This window comes from Lutra lutra, chromosome 7, assembly GCF_902655055.1.
Source record: "Lutra lutra chromosome 7, mLutLut1.2, whole genome shotgun sequence".
In the NCBI taxonomy this organism is placed as follows: domain Eukaryota; kingdom Metazoa; phylum Chordata; class Mammalia; order Carnivora; family Mustelidae; genus Lutra; species Lutra lutra.
Window position 1 is genome coordinate 110,809,617 of NC_062284.1, and position 17,469 is coordinate 110,827,085.

Here is a 17,469-nt window from a genome sequence, read left to right on the forward strand (position 1 = left end):
TTTCAAGGTTCATCTGTGTTGTAGCATGTATCAGTACTTCCATTTCTTTTTATGGCAAATAATAATCTGTTGTATGGATACCCAACATTTTACTTATTCATTGATCAATTCATGCACACTGGCTTCTTTCCATCTTTTTGACTATTACTAATAATGTTGCTGTGAACGTTTATGTGCAGGTTTTTGTGTGGAAAAGTAATATATCGCTTTCTAGTTGAAATTCATTTACTATTAATAGAATAACATAAGCATTTTTGCCTACCGATTTCAAGTTTCTTGAGAACATACGCCAAGCTTTATATAGCTTTATAGTTAGCAAAGTGCCTTATAAAAGCAGACCTTTAATAAATAATTTTTGAATTTAAATGATTAAATTATTGTTTCTTAGTAATTTGAGACAGGGTTTTTTTGGGAAATACTCATTCTTTATAAAACTGTTATTAAGTGATAAATCCCAGAAATACATTGAATATATTGTGTCCATTTATTGTTGGTAATAATATAACTTCACATAAAAAATATGGGCTTTAAATTTCATGACATTTTTGGGGCGCCTGGATGGCTCAGTGGGTTAAGCCGCTGCCTTCGGCTCGGGTCATGATCTCAGGGTCCTGGGATCGAGTCCCGTGTCGGGCTCTCTGCTCGGCAGGGAGCCTGCTTCCCTCTCTCTCTCTCTCTCTCTCTGCCTGCCTCTCTGCCTGCTTGTGATCTCTCTCTCTCTGTCAAATAAATAAATAAATAAAAATCTAAAAAAAAAAATTTCATGACATTTTTTATAGGAGATGAACCTTCCACTTATAAAAATACAGGATCAGCCTGATTTTGAAAATTACGAAAATACTCAGCTACCTAAAGAAGGAAAACCAACTGTTGATTTTTCAAGAGATATGTCAGTAGAACTTCCTGAAAATCATAATCAGAATATAAAGGTAAAATAGTCATATATTTCATTTGTATATAGAAATAACTTGGCGATTTAAAAAAAGTTTTTTTAAGTAGGCTCCATGCATGGAGCTCAGTGCAGGGCTTGACCTAATGACCCTGAGATCAAGACCTGCACTGAAATCAAGAGTCGGATGCTTAACCGACAGAGCCACACAGGCGCCCATCTTGGCTATTTTTCTTTTGATAAGGGCATATTGTTGAAACAGTGGTAAATGTAATTATTGGATAACATTTAAAGTATGGTCATTTTCCACTAGAATGTGTAAGTGGATCCCTCCATGAAGGAGCTTTCAGTGTCCAAGTCTGTGTCTCTTACTCACTGAGGACTTTCACAGGCATGCAGAAGCAGCCATGACATCTAGGCTATGGAAACAGAGTTGATATTTTCTTTAGATGATTTCTGACTTGTGCTCAGGGACTGCCCAGCTTTGGTCTAGCCCCTGGCCTGTATCTTGCTTCCTTTCTGTACAATGGGGGACAATATAATCTTTATTTCTTGTTTTGTTGGATAATTTGGACAATGATTTAGATTATAGACAATTATAGACAAGACTACGGAAAAGGAACAAAGAAAGAATTACACACATGTAAGATATAATACCTGGGATTTGTGAAATGTGACCCCTTCCAAATAATAATGGATCCAACTTCACTTGAAGTAAGTTTTTACTGGCTTTGGCCTGTGGCCCTGATGGGGTGCCAGTGTTTCCCACCATAAGGAGACCTGATGAGAGATAGTCTTGAAAGATCTGAAATTGTGCAGTATGCTTTTAGAATGTAAGAATGTGGAATACTATTTTCTTCTAAAACATTTAAGATACAGTCGATTAACAACAACTTTACGAATGGATCTATCATGTAAGGTATAAAGCTACAGCATAACAGCCTACAGGCTACTGAGAGATGATTAATGGGACAAGGTTTCATTGTGTTGAAGCTGGGTTCCGAGTCTCTTCCTGGTGCTGTTTCACAGCTACTGTTGTGCAGAGTTGTGTTTAGTTAAATTGTATATGAGTTTTAGACATTTCTGTAGAGTCATTACCCTAATTTCCTAACCTTTAATCTTTTTATCTATAAAGTGGAGATGATAGTAAATAAATGATAGGAATGATATTCTCATTAAGAAAATATATGTGTATGGGGCGCCTGGGTGGCTCAGTGGGTTAAGACGCTGCCTTCGGCTCGGGTCATGATCTCAGGGTCCTGGGATCAAGCCCCACATCGGGCTCTCTGCTCAGCCACTGAGCCTGCTTCCTCCTCTCTCTCTCTCTGTCTGCCTCGCTGCCTACTTGTGATCTCTCTCTGTCAAATAAATAAATAAAATCTTTAAAAAATAATAAAATAGGGCACCTGGGTGGCTCAGTGGGTTAAGCCACTGCCTTCGGCTCAGGTCATGATCTCAGGGTCCTGGGATCGAGTCCCACATCGGGCTCTCTGCTCAGCAGGGAGCCTGCTTCCCTCTCTCTCTCTCTCTGCCTGCCTCTCCGTCTACTTGTGATCTCTCTCTGTCAAATAAATAAATAAAATCTTAAAAAAAAATAATAATAATAAAATAAAATAAAATAAAATATATGTGTACATGGAGTACCTGGGTGGCTCAGTTGGTGAAGCATCTGCCTTCAGCTCAGTTCAAGATCCCAGGGTCTTGGGATCAAGCCCCATGTGGACTCCCTGCTCAATGGGGCATCTGCTTCTCCCTCTGCCCTTCCCCATGCTCGTGCTGTCTCTCTCTCAAATCAATAAAATCTTTTAAAAAAAAGGAAATATATGTGAAAAAATTTTTACTTTCTAAAGTGATTAATACGATCATAAAGTGCTATTATCATTGTCCCAAACTAGGTTTTTAAGTTACTAAAATAGGTTGAATTAGATGTCTTCAGGAAAAAAAAATACATAACTTTCTTTTTTAACTGAAAATTCTTTTATAATATAAATGTTGTTCTTAGCAATAATTGTGACTGTTGTAGGCTGGGGAAGAATGTGAAAAAGAAAATGAATTCACAAGGCAATTTCAAGTGGCTGAAGAGGTTGAAAAACTCATTGGACAAGTGGAAATCTGGGAGGCAGAAACCGAATCTCTTTTGGAGCTTCTGAGACATCAAGAGGGTGTCGATGCCTCAGTGGAAGAACGTTTGCAGGTAGGAGTGTAGAAGTATTAAAAGAATAGATTTCATGGTTGTGGACTTAAGTATTAAGATAAATACAAGGTTTTGAGGCGCCTGGGTGGCTCAGATGGTTAAGCATCTGCCTTCAGCTCAGGTCATGATCCCAGGGTCCTGTGATGGAGCCCCGCATCAGGCTCGCTCCTGGCTCAGTGGGAAGTCTGCTTCTCCCTCTCCCTCCCCCTGCTCATGTTCCCTTTCTCTGTATCTCTCTGTCTCAGGTGAGTAAATAAAATCCTAAAAAAAAAAAAAAAAAGATAAATACAGTTTTAAAGTAAGTAGTAATAGGGGGTGCCTGGGTGACTCAGTTGAGTGTCTGACTCTTGATTTCAGCTCAGGTCATGATCTTAGGGTCATGGGATGGAGCCTTTTCTTGGGCTCTGTGCTCAGTGGAGAGTCTGCTTGAGATTCTTTCTCCCTCTCTCCCTGGCCCCCCACCCTGCTCATTCTCTCTATTTCTAAATAAATAAATCTTTAAAAAAAAAAAAAGTAAGTAGTAATAGGACTGTTTGAGTTTTCTTTGTTCAGAGTTTTAATAATTGCATGGATTGCATCCCTGGATCATTTGCTGTGATTTTGCTTGAAGACAGAGAATAGGTTAGGAGACCACCAATACTACCTTATGACTCCCAATTCTTGAACTAATTTTCCCAGCTACAGAACGTCAGATAGGTCCGTGCACTGTGAGTGTAAGAGATTATAGGATCTGTGCTTTGAAAGCTCACCCACTGATTAAACCACTTTGCCTTCCTTCCTTGATGCAGGGAGGGTGACGGATGTTGTTAAAACCTCTCTGTCTTTATTCTCTGGCAGTTCAACTCATTGAAAAGCAATGAAGCAAGAGTGTGTTTTAATATCATTCAGTTCTCCTGGGAAAGAAGTTACAATTGAGGTTTTTACTGAGTTCCCGCTCAGCTATAAAACTTATGGAGCATGTCATAAATTACAACAAGATGGAAAGTTCCTGGAATAAAGGAATATTTATATAATTATTTTTTTTTAAACCTGCCTTTCTGAAAGGTGTATATATAGCACTTTGTGTTTTCATGGTTTATAATAATGGTTTTTTAAAAAAGGATTTTATTATTTGACAGAGATCACAAGTAGGCAGAGAGACAGGCAGAGAGAGAGGGGGAAGCAGGCTCCCCACTGAGCAGAGAGTCCGATGTGGGGCTCCATCCCAGGACCCTGGGATCATGACCTGAGCTGAAGGCAGAGACTTAACCCACTGAGCCACCCAGGCGCCCCAGAATGGTATTTTTTATTGCTTTGTAAATATTAAAAAAAGTTACCTGTGCCATCTGTCAGTGCTTTTATTTATTTTTATATTTATTTATTTGCTATAACTAGAATTTATTTTAGTGAAAGAAATGAGTGAGGAATGAGAAATTCAATATTTTAAAGCCTTCTATAAACAATGAAAATACAAACATACTGGAATATATTTATGTTAACAAGGAATTAAGTAGATCTTTATTAGAGCAAGATATATGGTGCATAAAGAAATGCAAATTGCGGAGCGTCTGGGTGGCTCAGTTGTTAAGCGTCTGCCTTCAGCTCCTGTCATGATCCCAGGGACCTGGGATCAGGCCCCGCATGGGGCTCCATGCTCGGCGGGAAGTCTGCTTCTCTCTCTCCCACTCCCCCTCCTTGTGTTCCCCCTTGCTCGCTTGTCTCTCTCTGTCAAATAAATAAAATTAAAAACAAAAAACAAAAAACCAAGTGCTGGGGGCTCCTGGGTGGTTCAGTCGTTAAGCATCTGCCTTCGGCTCAGGTTATGATCCCGCAGTCCTGGGATTGAGCCCCACATCAGCCTCCCTGCTCATCGGGGAGTCTGCTTCTCTTTCTCCCACTCCCCCAGCTTGTGTTCCCTCTCATGCTGTTTCTCTGTCAAATAAATAAATAAATCTTAAGGAAAAAAAAAGAAATGTGAATTGCTGTGCAGTATAGGTGATGTGATTTTTTAAAATGGTTTTTAAAACGGTTGTTTTTTTAAAATTTAAATTCTAGTTAGTTGACTTACAGTTCAGTATTAATTTCAGAAATAGAGTTCAGCAGTTCATCATTTACATGGAACACCCAGTGCTCATCATCACAAGTGCCCTCCTTAATACCCATCTCCCATCTAGCCCATCGCCCACCCAACTCCCTCCATCAACCCTGTTTGTTCTATGTAGTTAAGAGTCTCTTGGGGCGCCTGGGTGGCTCAGTGGGTTAAGCAGCTGCCTTCGGCTCAGGTCATGATCTCAGGGTCCTGGGATCGAGCCCCCGCATCGGGCTCTCTGCTCAGCAGGGAGCCTGCTTCCTCCTCTCTCTCTGCCTGCCTCTCTGCCTGCTTGTGATCTCTCTCTGTCAAATAAATAAATAAAATCTTTAAAAAAAAAAAAAAGAGTCTCTTATAATTTGTTTCCCCCCTCTGTCTTTCTGCACCCTCCCAAATGTTCATCTGTTTTGTTTCTTAAATTCCACATGTGAATGAAATCATGTGGTATTTATCTTTCTCTGATTGACTTATTCAGCATAGCCTAATACACTGTAGCTTCATCCACTTTGTTGCAAATGGCAAGATTTCATTCTTTTTGATGGATGAGTAATTCCATTGTATAAATACAACATCTTTATCCATTCATCGGTCGGTGGACATTTGGATTCTTTCCATAGTTTAGCTATTGTTGATAATGCTGCTATAAACATTGGGGTGCATGTACCCCTTTGAATGTGTATTTTTGTATCCTTTGGGTAAATACCTAATAGTGCAATTGCTGGATCGTAGGGTAGTTCTACTTTTGGCTTTTTGAGGAAGTTCCATGCTCTTTTCCAGAATGGCTGCACCAGTTTGCATTCCCACCAACAGTGTAAGAGGGTTCCCCTTTATCCTTGCCATCACTTGTTGTCTTTTGTGTTAATTTTAGCCATTCTGACAGTTGTGAGATAGTATTTCATCATAGCTTTGATTTGTATTTCCCTGATAATGAGTGACGTTGAGGATAAAACAATTGCATTTTATACTTCATGCTTTTACATCCATAGAAAAATGTGTGTAAAGATAAACAGAGAACTAATTCTGTGTTGATCCTGTATTATGGCCCACTCTTAGCACAATTCCTGTTGCCTAGTAGATGCAAACCAAGTATTTTTAAAATGAATGTGTGAATGATTGACTTAAATGGCCACAAAGGGAAGAATGGGGAAGAAGAGAAGCTTTTCATTTACATTCTGTACCTTTCCATTTCTGAGTTTTTTAATGTGAGCTTTTGTTACTTTAATAATGAAAAAGAGAAAAACATTAAAATGATAAATGAATGTAGTACATTCAGTGTAGGACATTTAAATATTGCACAAAAGAATAAAGAAAATAAAAATTACCATGATCCCACTGCTCTAAGATAAATAAAATCAGCATTTATCTAGTTGATATCAAAGTGTGATTTCTATATTATCATACTCATACCATCCTTGAGTTGTGATTAATTTTTTTGCTGATTTGATAATTGAAAAGCAGTACCTTGTTATTTTAATTTGTACTTATTTTATTACATGTAAGGTTGAACTATCTGTTATGTATTATTCAACCATTTGTTTCTGTAAATTACCTGTTTATGTGTTTTCTGAATTGGGGGGGGATCTTGGTACTTCTCTTATTGAATTTATAAGCTCTTTGAGTCATGACACATTTTCATTTGTATGGCATATATTTTTACCAATTTGTGGACTTTTAGGTTGTTTATTTTATTTACATAGAAAATCTTCCGTGTTTATATTTCTACTCTTACCCCCAAAAAGTTGCTTCCTACCAGAGAGAGTATGTAGTTTTTATGGATAATTTCTTTTGTTTCATAGTTCCTATTTTATATGTAACTTTCTGATCCATCTGAATTTATTTTTAGAAAGCATAGTTTTTAAAAAGATTTATTTCCAGTAGTTCATTTTCTCTAATAACGGTTATTGTATTTCCTTCCAACTGATTTGACTTAGAAACAACTTCATTTTAAAGTTATTACTATCTCTCAACTTATTTTCTGTCAATTGGCGTTGCATTACTTCTAGGCTTTAGTTTATTGACATGCTTACTGTATAAAGAATAATCTGTAAAAGCCTATGTTTCTCAGAGTCTGTACTGATACAAAGTTTCAAAATGAGTTTTTAAAATAACATTTCTAGAGTACAGATTTATCTCATTTGGGATTTATCTCATTTTTATGATTTTGTGATGAGATTAAGGCCAATGTTTAAAATTTAATCAGAATTTTTATCATGGTCTCACTTTGTTTTAATAGCACCTTATTGCCAAAGGCTCTATGTATGAGGAACTTGTGTCTAGAACTGAAGATATCTTACAAATGGATGTACAAAATATTTCAAGCCAGGAGTCCCTTCAACATGTTCTCACAGTTGGGTTTCAGACAAAGATTCAAGAAGCCAAAGAGAAAGTTCAGGTCTCTCTTTAATATTTCCTAGTTAATGAATTTGTCTTTAAAAGTGAGTGGTCGGTGGGAGGATGGGGAAGAGAGGGAGGGGTTGCCCTAGACATGGGCCATGTTTTATAAAATATTACTTTTGCATTTTATATATCTATTTTAAATAATTCAGAGCATATTAGAAAATACCAATATAATAAATAGGCTATTTTTATATCTAGTGGGAATTTAAGAATGACTACTCAAAGAATATATTTATTAATTTATGACTTACTGAACAGCTGGGTCAGGCGTTGAGAATTTTTTTTTGTTTCTGCAGATCAGTATGGTAAAATTAGTTGCTGCGTTAAAAAACTCGGCTGATACCGAGTTCAACCTGGATGTCAGGCTGAAGATGGAAGCGTCACAGAAGGAGCTCGACTCCTACATGACAAGGGCTGAGCAATTACTTGGACAACGAGAAAGCCAGAGCGGACTAATTTCAAAATACAAGGTGGGACTTCTCTGCCATCAAATGTAGGCTCTTTATTATTGGCTACCTGTCTCATTTGAAATCGAGGTGTTTTCATCCCTGTCGTTACAAAGTTATGGTAACTTGACAAAGCTTCCCAGTTTGAGACGCTGTTCCCGGAAACTATTAAAAATAGACATCAACATGAATGATTTTTTCAATTTAAATTTTATTATAGACCTGCCGAGTGGACTCAGGGGTAGTGCGTCGAGAGCACAGCTGATTCTATGATAGTGAGCATGGATTTAATTTCTCTTGCTTTTCACATCAGTGAAACGGGTAAAATAATGCCAGCTACCAAGTTCATTGTGAGACTTTAAATGAAAATGAGGCCAGTAAAGGCACTTGGGATAGGTAAAATTCTCTGAATGTGAAATAGCACTTTTATTATTAAAATGCATTGATAAAAGTTCCATGTGGACCTAATGCTGACAGCAGTTCAAGACCCAGAGATGTTGTTCTGGCTGAAGGCAGTTTCAGGTTGCTTTTTCCTGGCTTGAGAGGGGGCTGAAGATGTGTGCAAACCCGATAGTCACTGGTCATTAACACAGGGCAGGTGCTTGGGAGGATAGGAAGTAAAAGTAAGACAAGGCTCTACCCCTGGACACATTGGAGAGGTTGAGTGTTGGGTATCCTTCCGCTCATTCCTTTATTCAACATTTCATACACTTGCTGAACATTTAAAATGCATTAGGCACCTGTGGGGGGGTTACCCCCACACTTTTTTGGGAGATGGAGCCTCTTTTTAGTCTCATTGTGGCCTCCTTCACTTTTCTGGGCCTCATTCCCTGTGTTGCTTTCTGGATTGTGAACGAGACGGGGCCGTTATCAGCCATCTCGACACTGCTTTTCCCATGACCTCAGAACCCTCCCTGCCTGATCTGTGCTGTGCACACGTTGCTAGTCACCCCCTTTGACTGGTTCCCTCTGTAGGCTTTTGCCGCTTCTATTCTCAGGTTGCTGAGAGTACTAAACTGACCTCATAGAGTCAGTGGTTCTCAGTGCTTCTCGTAATAACCACTGGGCTGCATGTCAGGATGCTGATAGGGTCTGCTCAGGAGAGACAGAAGGCAGAGGAGACATGGAGGCTGCAGGCCCCTTCTCCTCCAGAGAGGGGGAGTTAGAGGTGTTGGGCTGGCACCGTTTTCCTCTTTCTGACCGTTTGCCTTTTGGAATCTGAGGCAGGGATTCCCCCTCCTCCCCCGCCTTTTTCCTCAGGCATTTAGTAAAGTAGATCTGTTTTCAAACAGAAGCAAGACCCCTGCCCTGCCAGGTCCTGCCCTGAGACCTTGGGTCTCCAGGGAGACATGAATAGTAGGAGCCTCCTGCCAGCATGTGGGTTAGTGTCTCCCTAGGTCATAAATCTCTCAGGCCTCACGGAGGCTGTGGAGGAGGGCCCTGGGGCTCAGCACAGTACCTTTTCTGCAGGAGGCCCATCGCAGATGCCGTGAGGGCATCAGCGAATTCCCACCCGGCTGAATTGCCTTATTCCCTAGAATTACTTTCGTCTTCTGTCTCCTGTAGGTTTTCTGCCTCTTTCGCAAGCCCTAGACTATTCTTTCTTCTGTCATTTGCTAATTAACTAGGTTTCTGCCAGGTAATTGCCAGGTAACTACTCCCTGCGAGCAGGTAAGTGTGAGATAAGGAGCAGACGCATCTCTGTCTACAGCCACTCCCTCTCTGGGGCAGGACTGCCAGTGTGGTTGGCCCTGGGCAAAACTTTGAAGTTGACAATAAGGTAATGTTGACTCATGGCAGCATAAAAATGCCTTATGCACAAGATGAAATATTTTCCTGTTAACCCTGCTATAAATTGTGTCTTACTGCAACACAAATCTCTAATACAAGCCACCGTGTTCTTCATATGGTATTGTCAAGGAAGTATGGTCCTCCACTCACTAGTACTTAAGAACCTTAGAGGAAACAGCGCCAGTGGCTCATTACCCTGCACAATAATCCTCTTAATTATTTATCAGAGGGTAACAGAAGTCATCCTGAATATCCTAAGGAAGTCTTTATGTGGTTCTCAAATGTCTGACTACATTTGAATAATAAGTATCTTGCAATTCTTTTCAAAATAATTCAAGAGATGCAAAAGGGAGGTCAACCTTACTTTACAAAAAGTCTCCCCTAAATCTTTATTGTCTTCAAAAAGTCTTTTCCTGTGGGGCGCCTGGGCGGCTCAGTGGGTTAAAGCCTCTGCTTTTGGCTCAGGTCATGATCTCAGGGTCCTGGGATCGAGCCCTGCATTGGACTCTCTGTTCAGCTGGGAGCCTGCTTCCCCATCTCTCTCTGCCTGCCTCTCTGCCTACTTGTGATCTCTTTCTGTCAAATAAATAAATAAAATCTTTAAAAAAAAAAGTCTTTTCCTAATTATGCCTGTTAAAGACCTACCAAAATGAGCTTTGAGGACTTGGCAGTAGAATGAGGCTTTCATGTTCTCATTTGTATTCTCTTTTCTAGGAAGCATTAATAATTCTTAATTCTAAAAGTCTGGCCAAGTATCTGAAGGCTGTCGAAGAACTGAAAAATAACGTAACTGAGGGTGTGAAGCTGTCTTTGGAAGAAGAGAGTAGAGGTGCCTGCACCAAGTGGGAGGTAAGGACATGCACATGTGTCTGGGCTTCCTCTGGTAGAGCCAACCCCGGGGCCTGTCTGTGCTCGGTCACTGTTAGTGTCCCCTTGTGCTTGGTATCACGGCGAGGTCAATCCTGCAGTGCCCAGGGCCCAATTGGCTTCTGTGTTCAGCCAGTGACAACACGGTTTAGAGATTACAGGGTGATGGAAGGGGAGAAGGGAGAGTCCCTGGTGGCTGTGTCTTCCCCTGGCTGCAGGTTCCAGAGTTCCAGCTTCTGGTGACCCTTCTGTCTGGGCTTGTCTGAAGCCTCCAGCCCCATGGGAGGAACAACCTGGCGGCTGGGCTCATCTCCAGGTCACCTTCCAGTCCCTTCTCTGGCTTCTCTGCTCTTTCGTCCCTCGCCTCACCAGTTCCCTGCATCTAATTCACTCTGAGTTAAATACTTAATGTTTCCTGGGTCCCTAGTTGGATCCTGACTGAGACACAATGTATCAACACACACACACACACACACACACACACACACAGTTTCCTAGCGAAATAGGCATGGGCATTGGTGGCATTTAATTCACTCTGAGTTAAATACTTAGTGTTTCCTGGGTCTCTAGTTGGATCCTGACTGAGACAACATATCAGTACATACACACACACGCGCGCGCGCACACACACACACTCTCTTTCCTAGAGAAATAGGCATGGGCGTTGGTGGCAGACAGACCTGGATTCAAGAGCTATGACCCTGGGTAAGTTGTTTAACTTCTAGGAACTTCACTGATAAAATGGGGATAACCCAAACTACTCGGCAGGATTATTGCAAGGATTTATCTAAAGCCTCTGCCACAGAGATTGTATTCAGAAAAGGGTGATTAGTATTCAGTGTGTGTGCCTGGAGACAGAGAGAAAATAAAGTAATATAATTGAATGTCTACTGTTTAAGGTGCTCTTAAGACACATTTTAAAATAAACTTTTAAATTTTAGAACAATTTTTGATTCACAGAATTATTACAAAGATAGTACAGAGAGTTCTGGTATACCCCATGCCCAGTTTCTCCTACTGTTCTCACCTTACATTAATATGCTACCTTTGTCACAATTCATGTATTAATATCTATTCATTATTCAGTTTATACTTTATTCATATTTCCACAATGTTTCCCTTCTGTCCTTTTTTCGCTACTTCAGAATCCCATCCCGAAGACACAGTACCGTTCCATACTGTTTTTCCATAGGCTCAGCTATGCATTTTGTCTATGTGTTTTCTCAGTCTGAGTCTCACTTTCTGTTTTCTTAACAGTGTCGTTCAGCTAACACACATTTTTAGTTGTTAGGAAGAAAAAGAAAGTTCCTTTCTGGGTCTGGTATAGTTTAAAACGTCCTCCCTGAAGACACAAGGATGAACCAGAATGCCGCTTAAACTCCCTTTCTCTCCTTTGTTACTACAAATATTTTTATTGTGGTATTTTTTTAAAGATTTTATTTATTTATTTGACAGACAGAGATCACAAATAGGCAGAGAGGCAGGCAGAGAGAGAGAGAGAGGAGGAAGCAGGCTCCCTGCTGAGCAGAGAGTCGGATGTGGGGCTAGATCCCAGAACCCTGGGATCATGACCTGAGCCAAAGGCAGAGGCTTTAACCCACTGAGCCATCCAGGTGCCCCTTTATTGGTTTTTTGATGAAAATCTTTCCAATGTATTCTTTTCCCATAGTGACGATGACCCTCTGTGGCTTTCTTTTCTTTTCTTTCTTTCTTTCTTTCTTTTTTTTTTTTTGGCAGGCTCTTCATCATGAGATGTCTTTGTATATTCAACAACTGAAAATAGACATTGAAAAAGAGAAGCTCAGTGACAATATTTCAAGACTCGAAAAACAAATAAATAAAGAGAAGAAACTGATTCGCAGAGGGAGGACCAAGGGTCTCATCAAGGAACATGAGGTAAACCACCTGTTTCCATTTAAGTGCTGTCATTATTTTGGAGTTTATCCTACATGGTTGTGTGTGTCCTTACTTAGCCTGGGATTAAACCTGCCCTGAAAATTACTTCAGCCCTCTCGTCTGTCCCCTGGGGACTATCCCTTATGCAGTTCCTTCTCTAACTACAAAGCTGCTTGCTTTGTAGAAGTGAAAAAAAACTCAGCATTGAGTTAATATTTCATGACTTTCCTTGCTATGTCTCCGTAGCCCCTGTCCTTCAGACTCTGGTTACAGATGTGTCACCTGTTGCTAAAGTAGCCACAGTTGATTTTGAGGGGATATGGTGTCCTTAGAACTGCTGCTTTGGGGAATGATAGCAAATGGGAGGCATATCTCATGACCTTTCTCTGGCCCCCATCCTATATGATTGCTTCTGTTTATTTGACAGTACTGACCCCCTCTTCTTTCCTTTAAACTTTCTACTGCTGTAACTCTCCCAATATTAGTCTCTTTTGCTTTTCCTTATTTTATTATTTTTGGTGGGAAGTGGGGAGCTTCTTCCTAGTGTCCTTCACAGATTTCTCTCTCTTCAGGTAATCTCTACACCCAGTGTAGGGCTCAAACTCACAACCCCAAGATCAGGAGTCACGTGCTCTACTATCTGAGCCAGCCAGGGGCCCCACAAATTTCTCTGTTTTCATTTTGTTGTCTTAATGTTTTAGTTTTGAGAGTCTATTTTTTGGCTGGTTTCATGCCTGTTCTCAGGGATTTTATGCCCTCTGCATTTTCTTTTTTTTTTTTTTAAGATGTTATTTATTTATCTGAGAGAGAGAGAGTGTGTGCGCACAAGTGATGGGGAGGGGCAGAGGGAGAGGAGGAAGCAGATTCCCTGCCAAGCAGGGAGCTCAACCAGGGACTCTGTCCCAGGACCCTGGGACCACGACCTGAGCCTAAGGTAGACACTCAACCGACTGACCCATGTGGGTATTCCCCATCTTTGGTTTTTTTTTTTTTTTTAAGATTTTATTTTTATTTATTTGACAGACAAAGATCACAAGTAGGCAGAGAGGCAGGCAGAAATAGGGTTCCTGCGGAGCAGAGCGCCCGATGTGGGGCTTGATCTCAGGACCCTGAGATCATGACCTGAGCTGAAGGCAGAGGCTTCAGCGGGTTAAGCTAAGCCACCCAGGCACCCTTCCCATCTTTGGTTTTAATGATAAAATGCTCTCTGTAATGTTAGTGCCTAAATTTCTGTCTGCAGCTGAGTCCTTTCCTCTGCACTCCAGGTTCTGAGTAGTAGATGTCACCAGTGTTCTTCAGAGACCTGCCATTCGGCGTGTCCAAAGCCCTTCAATACTATCTCCTTTCATACTCTTCTTCCTCTTGTGTCTGTTCGTCAGGAAGGGCAGTGTCGCCTCTGAATTCCCCTCCTCCCCATCCCCTTTCCTTCCGGCTCAGTCATGATGGAGTCTGGTGCCAGGACGCCTCTGTTACTCATTAGAACAATTCTTCTTTTCCTTCATTTCCACCACTGTTGCTATTGCCTTCAACCCAGATTATTCTCCCCATTTGATGACGGTCATGTCATCTTCCAGACCCATCCCCTGAGAGACCCCGCTGAACCACAGATCCTATTTCAGTGTCTCGCCCTTACTCTCAGAACATCTCCAAGCTCCTTAGAAGACCACGCAGGTCCTTGACAGCCTGGCTGCAGGACACGCCTTCGGTATCCCTTTTCCTGTGCTGTGCCCTCCCTCCAGCTCACTAGACTGCTATTGTTTTAGAACAGCTGGAGCCTTTTTCCTCTCGTCTGTTCCTTCTGGTAGGAAGGACGTCTCTCTCCTTTTACTTAGGGGACTTGTCCTTGTTCTTTCTGCATCTCCCTCTGATGGTTCCCACATGTGAGGTAGATTTTTTCTGACTCCTTATGGCAGACAGTGGCTCTATCGTAACACTTGTCACACTAGGTACCCATAGTGTATGTGACTGCTGTAGGCGAGTAAAAAGGTTTTTTCACCCCTTGAGGGTCTCTGAGAATGAAACTGACAAAGACAAACAGGAACAAAGCATACATATTTTATTGAATTGTTACGTTCACACGGGAGCCTTCGCAAGAGAGTGAAGACCCAAAGAAGTAGCCAGAGAAGGAATTTTTTATACCTTTTAGACAAAGAGACCAGAATTGACAAGACAAAGATAAGGGTTAGTTTAACAAGGTTTGTTCGCAGATTCCTCTGGTACTATCTTTGGGCTGACCAGAGTCTGTCTCTAATAAAAAGAGACTTTATGGGGCGCCTGGGTGGCTCAGTGGTTAAGCCGCTGCCTTCGGCTCAGGTCATGATCTCAGGGTCCTGGGATCGAGCCCCATATCGGGCTCTCTGCTCTGCGGGGAGCCTGCTTCCTCCCCTCTCTCTGCCTGCCTCTCTGCCTGCTTGTGATCTCTCTCTCTGTCAAAATAAATAAATAAAATCTTTAAAAAAAAAAAAAGAGAGAGACTTTATTTCTGGCCGTTAGGCAGGAAGCAAGGAGCTTTTTCTGTATTTACTGCTTCTTAATTGCCTTTAGCTCAAAATAATTTTCACATCAGAAAGGTGTATTTTGGAGGCTGTCTGGCTGGCTCAGTCTGTAAAGCATGTGACTCGATCTTGAGGTCATGAGTTTGAGCCTCATGTTGGGCAGAGAGATCACTTCAAAAAAAAGAGGCTTATTTTGGGGTGACGAATTCTGGTTTCATTCACTGCATTATTGGACTGTGGTGAATCTCTTTCAGGCTGACTTCCTCATCTTTGTTTCTCCAGTGCCCATTACCACATCAGGCACACAGTCGATGGCCTATAAAAGAATGTGATGTTGAAGTCACACACATCTGTTACTTTCTAATCCTTATGGACTAATCATGTAAGCTCATCTGAAGCACATTTTCTGCTTTATTTCCTCAATCAGGCCTGCTTTTCTGAGGAAGGCAGTCTGTACCAGCTAGATCACCACATGGATGTCTTGCGGGAGCTATGTGAAGAGCTGACTTCCCAGAAGAGTCAACAAGAAATGAGGAGAGCACTCAAAGATTATGAACAAAAGATAGAACGACTGCGGAAATGTGCTTCCGAGATTCATATGACACTGCAACCCACGATGGGAGGCACGTCGAAAACCAAGTTAGTGCTTCTGGAGAATAATTACACATCAGGGAAAAACGAGATGAAGCTCCTTGTGAAATCAAATGAGAAGGAGTGTTCTTTATTCTGGTTTAGGCGTGATTTTTCTTCCTTTACTTTAATATGCAATTTTGATTCCTCCCTAGGGAGACCATGAACACATCCGAGAATGGAGGAAGGGATGCCCACAGTGAGGTACCATTTGCAAAATCACGTGATCAACCATCAACTGAAAAGGTGTTAAATGTGGATAATGTATTTTAGGAGCAAACCTAGTAATGAAAAGGCCAAGTGTATAGTGATCCACTTCTCGTTAATTGTTGGTTTTAATTATCTGATTATTTTCATCAGCCAAGAATTTCCATTTAAATAATGCAAGGAAGACTCCTTTTCCAAGAATTATAATACAGCGAGCCATAGTTGTAGTGAGCATCACTTTATCTTCCTCTGAAGTTACAAACAGGTCTTTCAGAAAGAGACCATTTGCCGCCATTATGTATACACGTTGTCTGTGGACATTCCTGAGGATACCAGAGGTGGAGTTTAATCTGTACAGATGCCTCAGCTTCGCTGAGCTAAATTACTTCATTTATCATTTGTCTTTTTCTCAGTAGAATGTCCTCTACTTTTCTTGGGAATTGAATTTTCTGAATTCTTGAATTTTCGGTAAGTGGGCATGGACTATATGTCTTAGCCCAGACTGCCAGTCTGCAGTTGTGGGGAAGGACGAGGTGTATTTGACTTCAGAGGTCTGCTTTTGACTGTGGCTATGAGGTCACAGGCGGATACAGTATTTTGCGGTTGGGAGAACGCCTTTTCTCTGTTGACATACCAATTAGAAGGCGAAACTCAGTGTCATAAATCTCTGTCCTAGGGGGAAGACCTTTCTCGGAGCTGAGAAGCTTCAAATAAGTTGTAGTATCTCCTGGTTTGGGGTATAAAGAATTAGTGACACACCTTTGTATTATAAAGTGTTTGTCTTTTCCAGTTTAGTTAAGTATATTGAAATATCTTATGCATGTTTACGTATATTCCAGTTGTATATTCCATTTGTCTATGTATATCCCAGTTAAGTATACTGAAGATATTATGTTTGCTATTTTGCATATTTACGTGGACAATGGGATCAATGAAGAATTTTAGCCTGAAATCCAAGTTAAAGCCTCAGCAGGAGGAAAGCTCTATGGAGAAGTCTGAAAAGGATCACAATGCAGCCCTCAGTTGTTTACAAGAGAGGTAACCCCTTTACATAACTGGAAATCCACCAAAAATATTTAATTAATGCAGAAATGTTATACTTTAATACAGGTTTATAATCCATAAGTCATAATTTTTTTGCACATGGTCTGGTAACTTAAGCACAAATTCCCTGAGATTTCTTCATATATAATTAAAAAATTATAAATTAAACTATATATTAGAAGTTATAAATTTAAAAATTATAAATTAAAAATTATAAATAAAAAATGTTTTGTTTTATTAAAATTAAGTAATATTGCATTTAATTTTTTTCCAGGTATGATATCCACAGAGAAGATCTTGAGCTATACCTGGAAAATAACAAATTCAGAATTATTTCTGATTTCTCCAGTGACAAGGAAAGGAGTAGTGCTTGTCTGCAGGATAAACTGACAGATCTACGGGTAATTACCAAAAAGATCATTAGAGAAGTTTTATCTTCTATTAGAAAATAATACCACCATCTGTATAGACTTCACTGTTTTTGTTGAGGTCACATGTGCTAGATGTTTCCAAAGAATTCTCTCTGTTGGATTGCATTTCTAACA

At 40.6% G+C, this 17,469-nt stretch overlaps 1 protein-coding gene across 10 annotated transcripts in view; it reads left to right on the top strand.

Moving 5' to 3' along the window:
* The window catches only part of SYNE2 (spectrin repeat containing nuclear envelope protein 2), a 338,449-nt gene that overhangs the window by 119,195 nt on the left and 201,785 nt on the right, over positions 1 to 17,469 (top strand). For 7 of the 10 annotated variants that reach the window (XM_047738768.1, XM_047738772.1, XM_047738776.1 and 4 more), the window contains exons 18-27: positions 780 to 929; positions 2,913 to 3,083; positions 7,385 to 7,543; positions 7,845 to 8,018; positions 10,500 to 10,634; positions 12,390 to 12,548; positions 15,471 to 15,682; positions 15,829 to 15,919; positions 16,800 to 16,918; positions 17,199 to 17,325. In XM_047738768.1, the coding sequence (XP_047594724.1) occupies positions 780 to 929; positions 2,913 to 3,083; positions 7,385 to 7,543; positions 7,845 to 8,018; positions 10,500 to 10,634; positions 12,390 to 12,548; positions 15,471 to 15,682; positions 15,829 to 15,919; positions 16,800 to 16,918; positions 17,199 to 17,325 (1,497 nt within the window). The remainder of the gene's footprint in view (positions 1 to 779; positions 930 to 2,912; positions 3,084 to 7,384; positions 7,544 to 7,844; positions 8,019 to 10,499; positions 10,635 to 12,389; positions 12,549 to 15,470; positions 15,683 to 15,828; positions 15,920 to 16,799; positions 16,919 to 17,198; positions 17,326 to 17,469) is intronic. The other 3 variants (XM_047738773.1, XM_047738774.1, XM_047738775.1) reach the window with 3 other exon arrangements.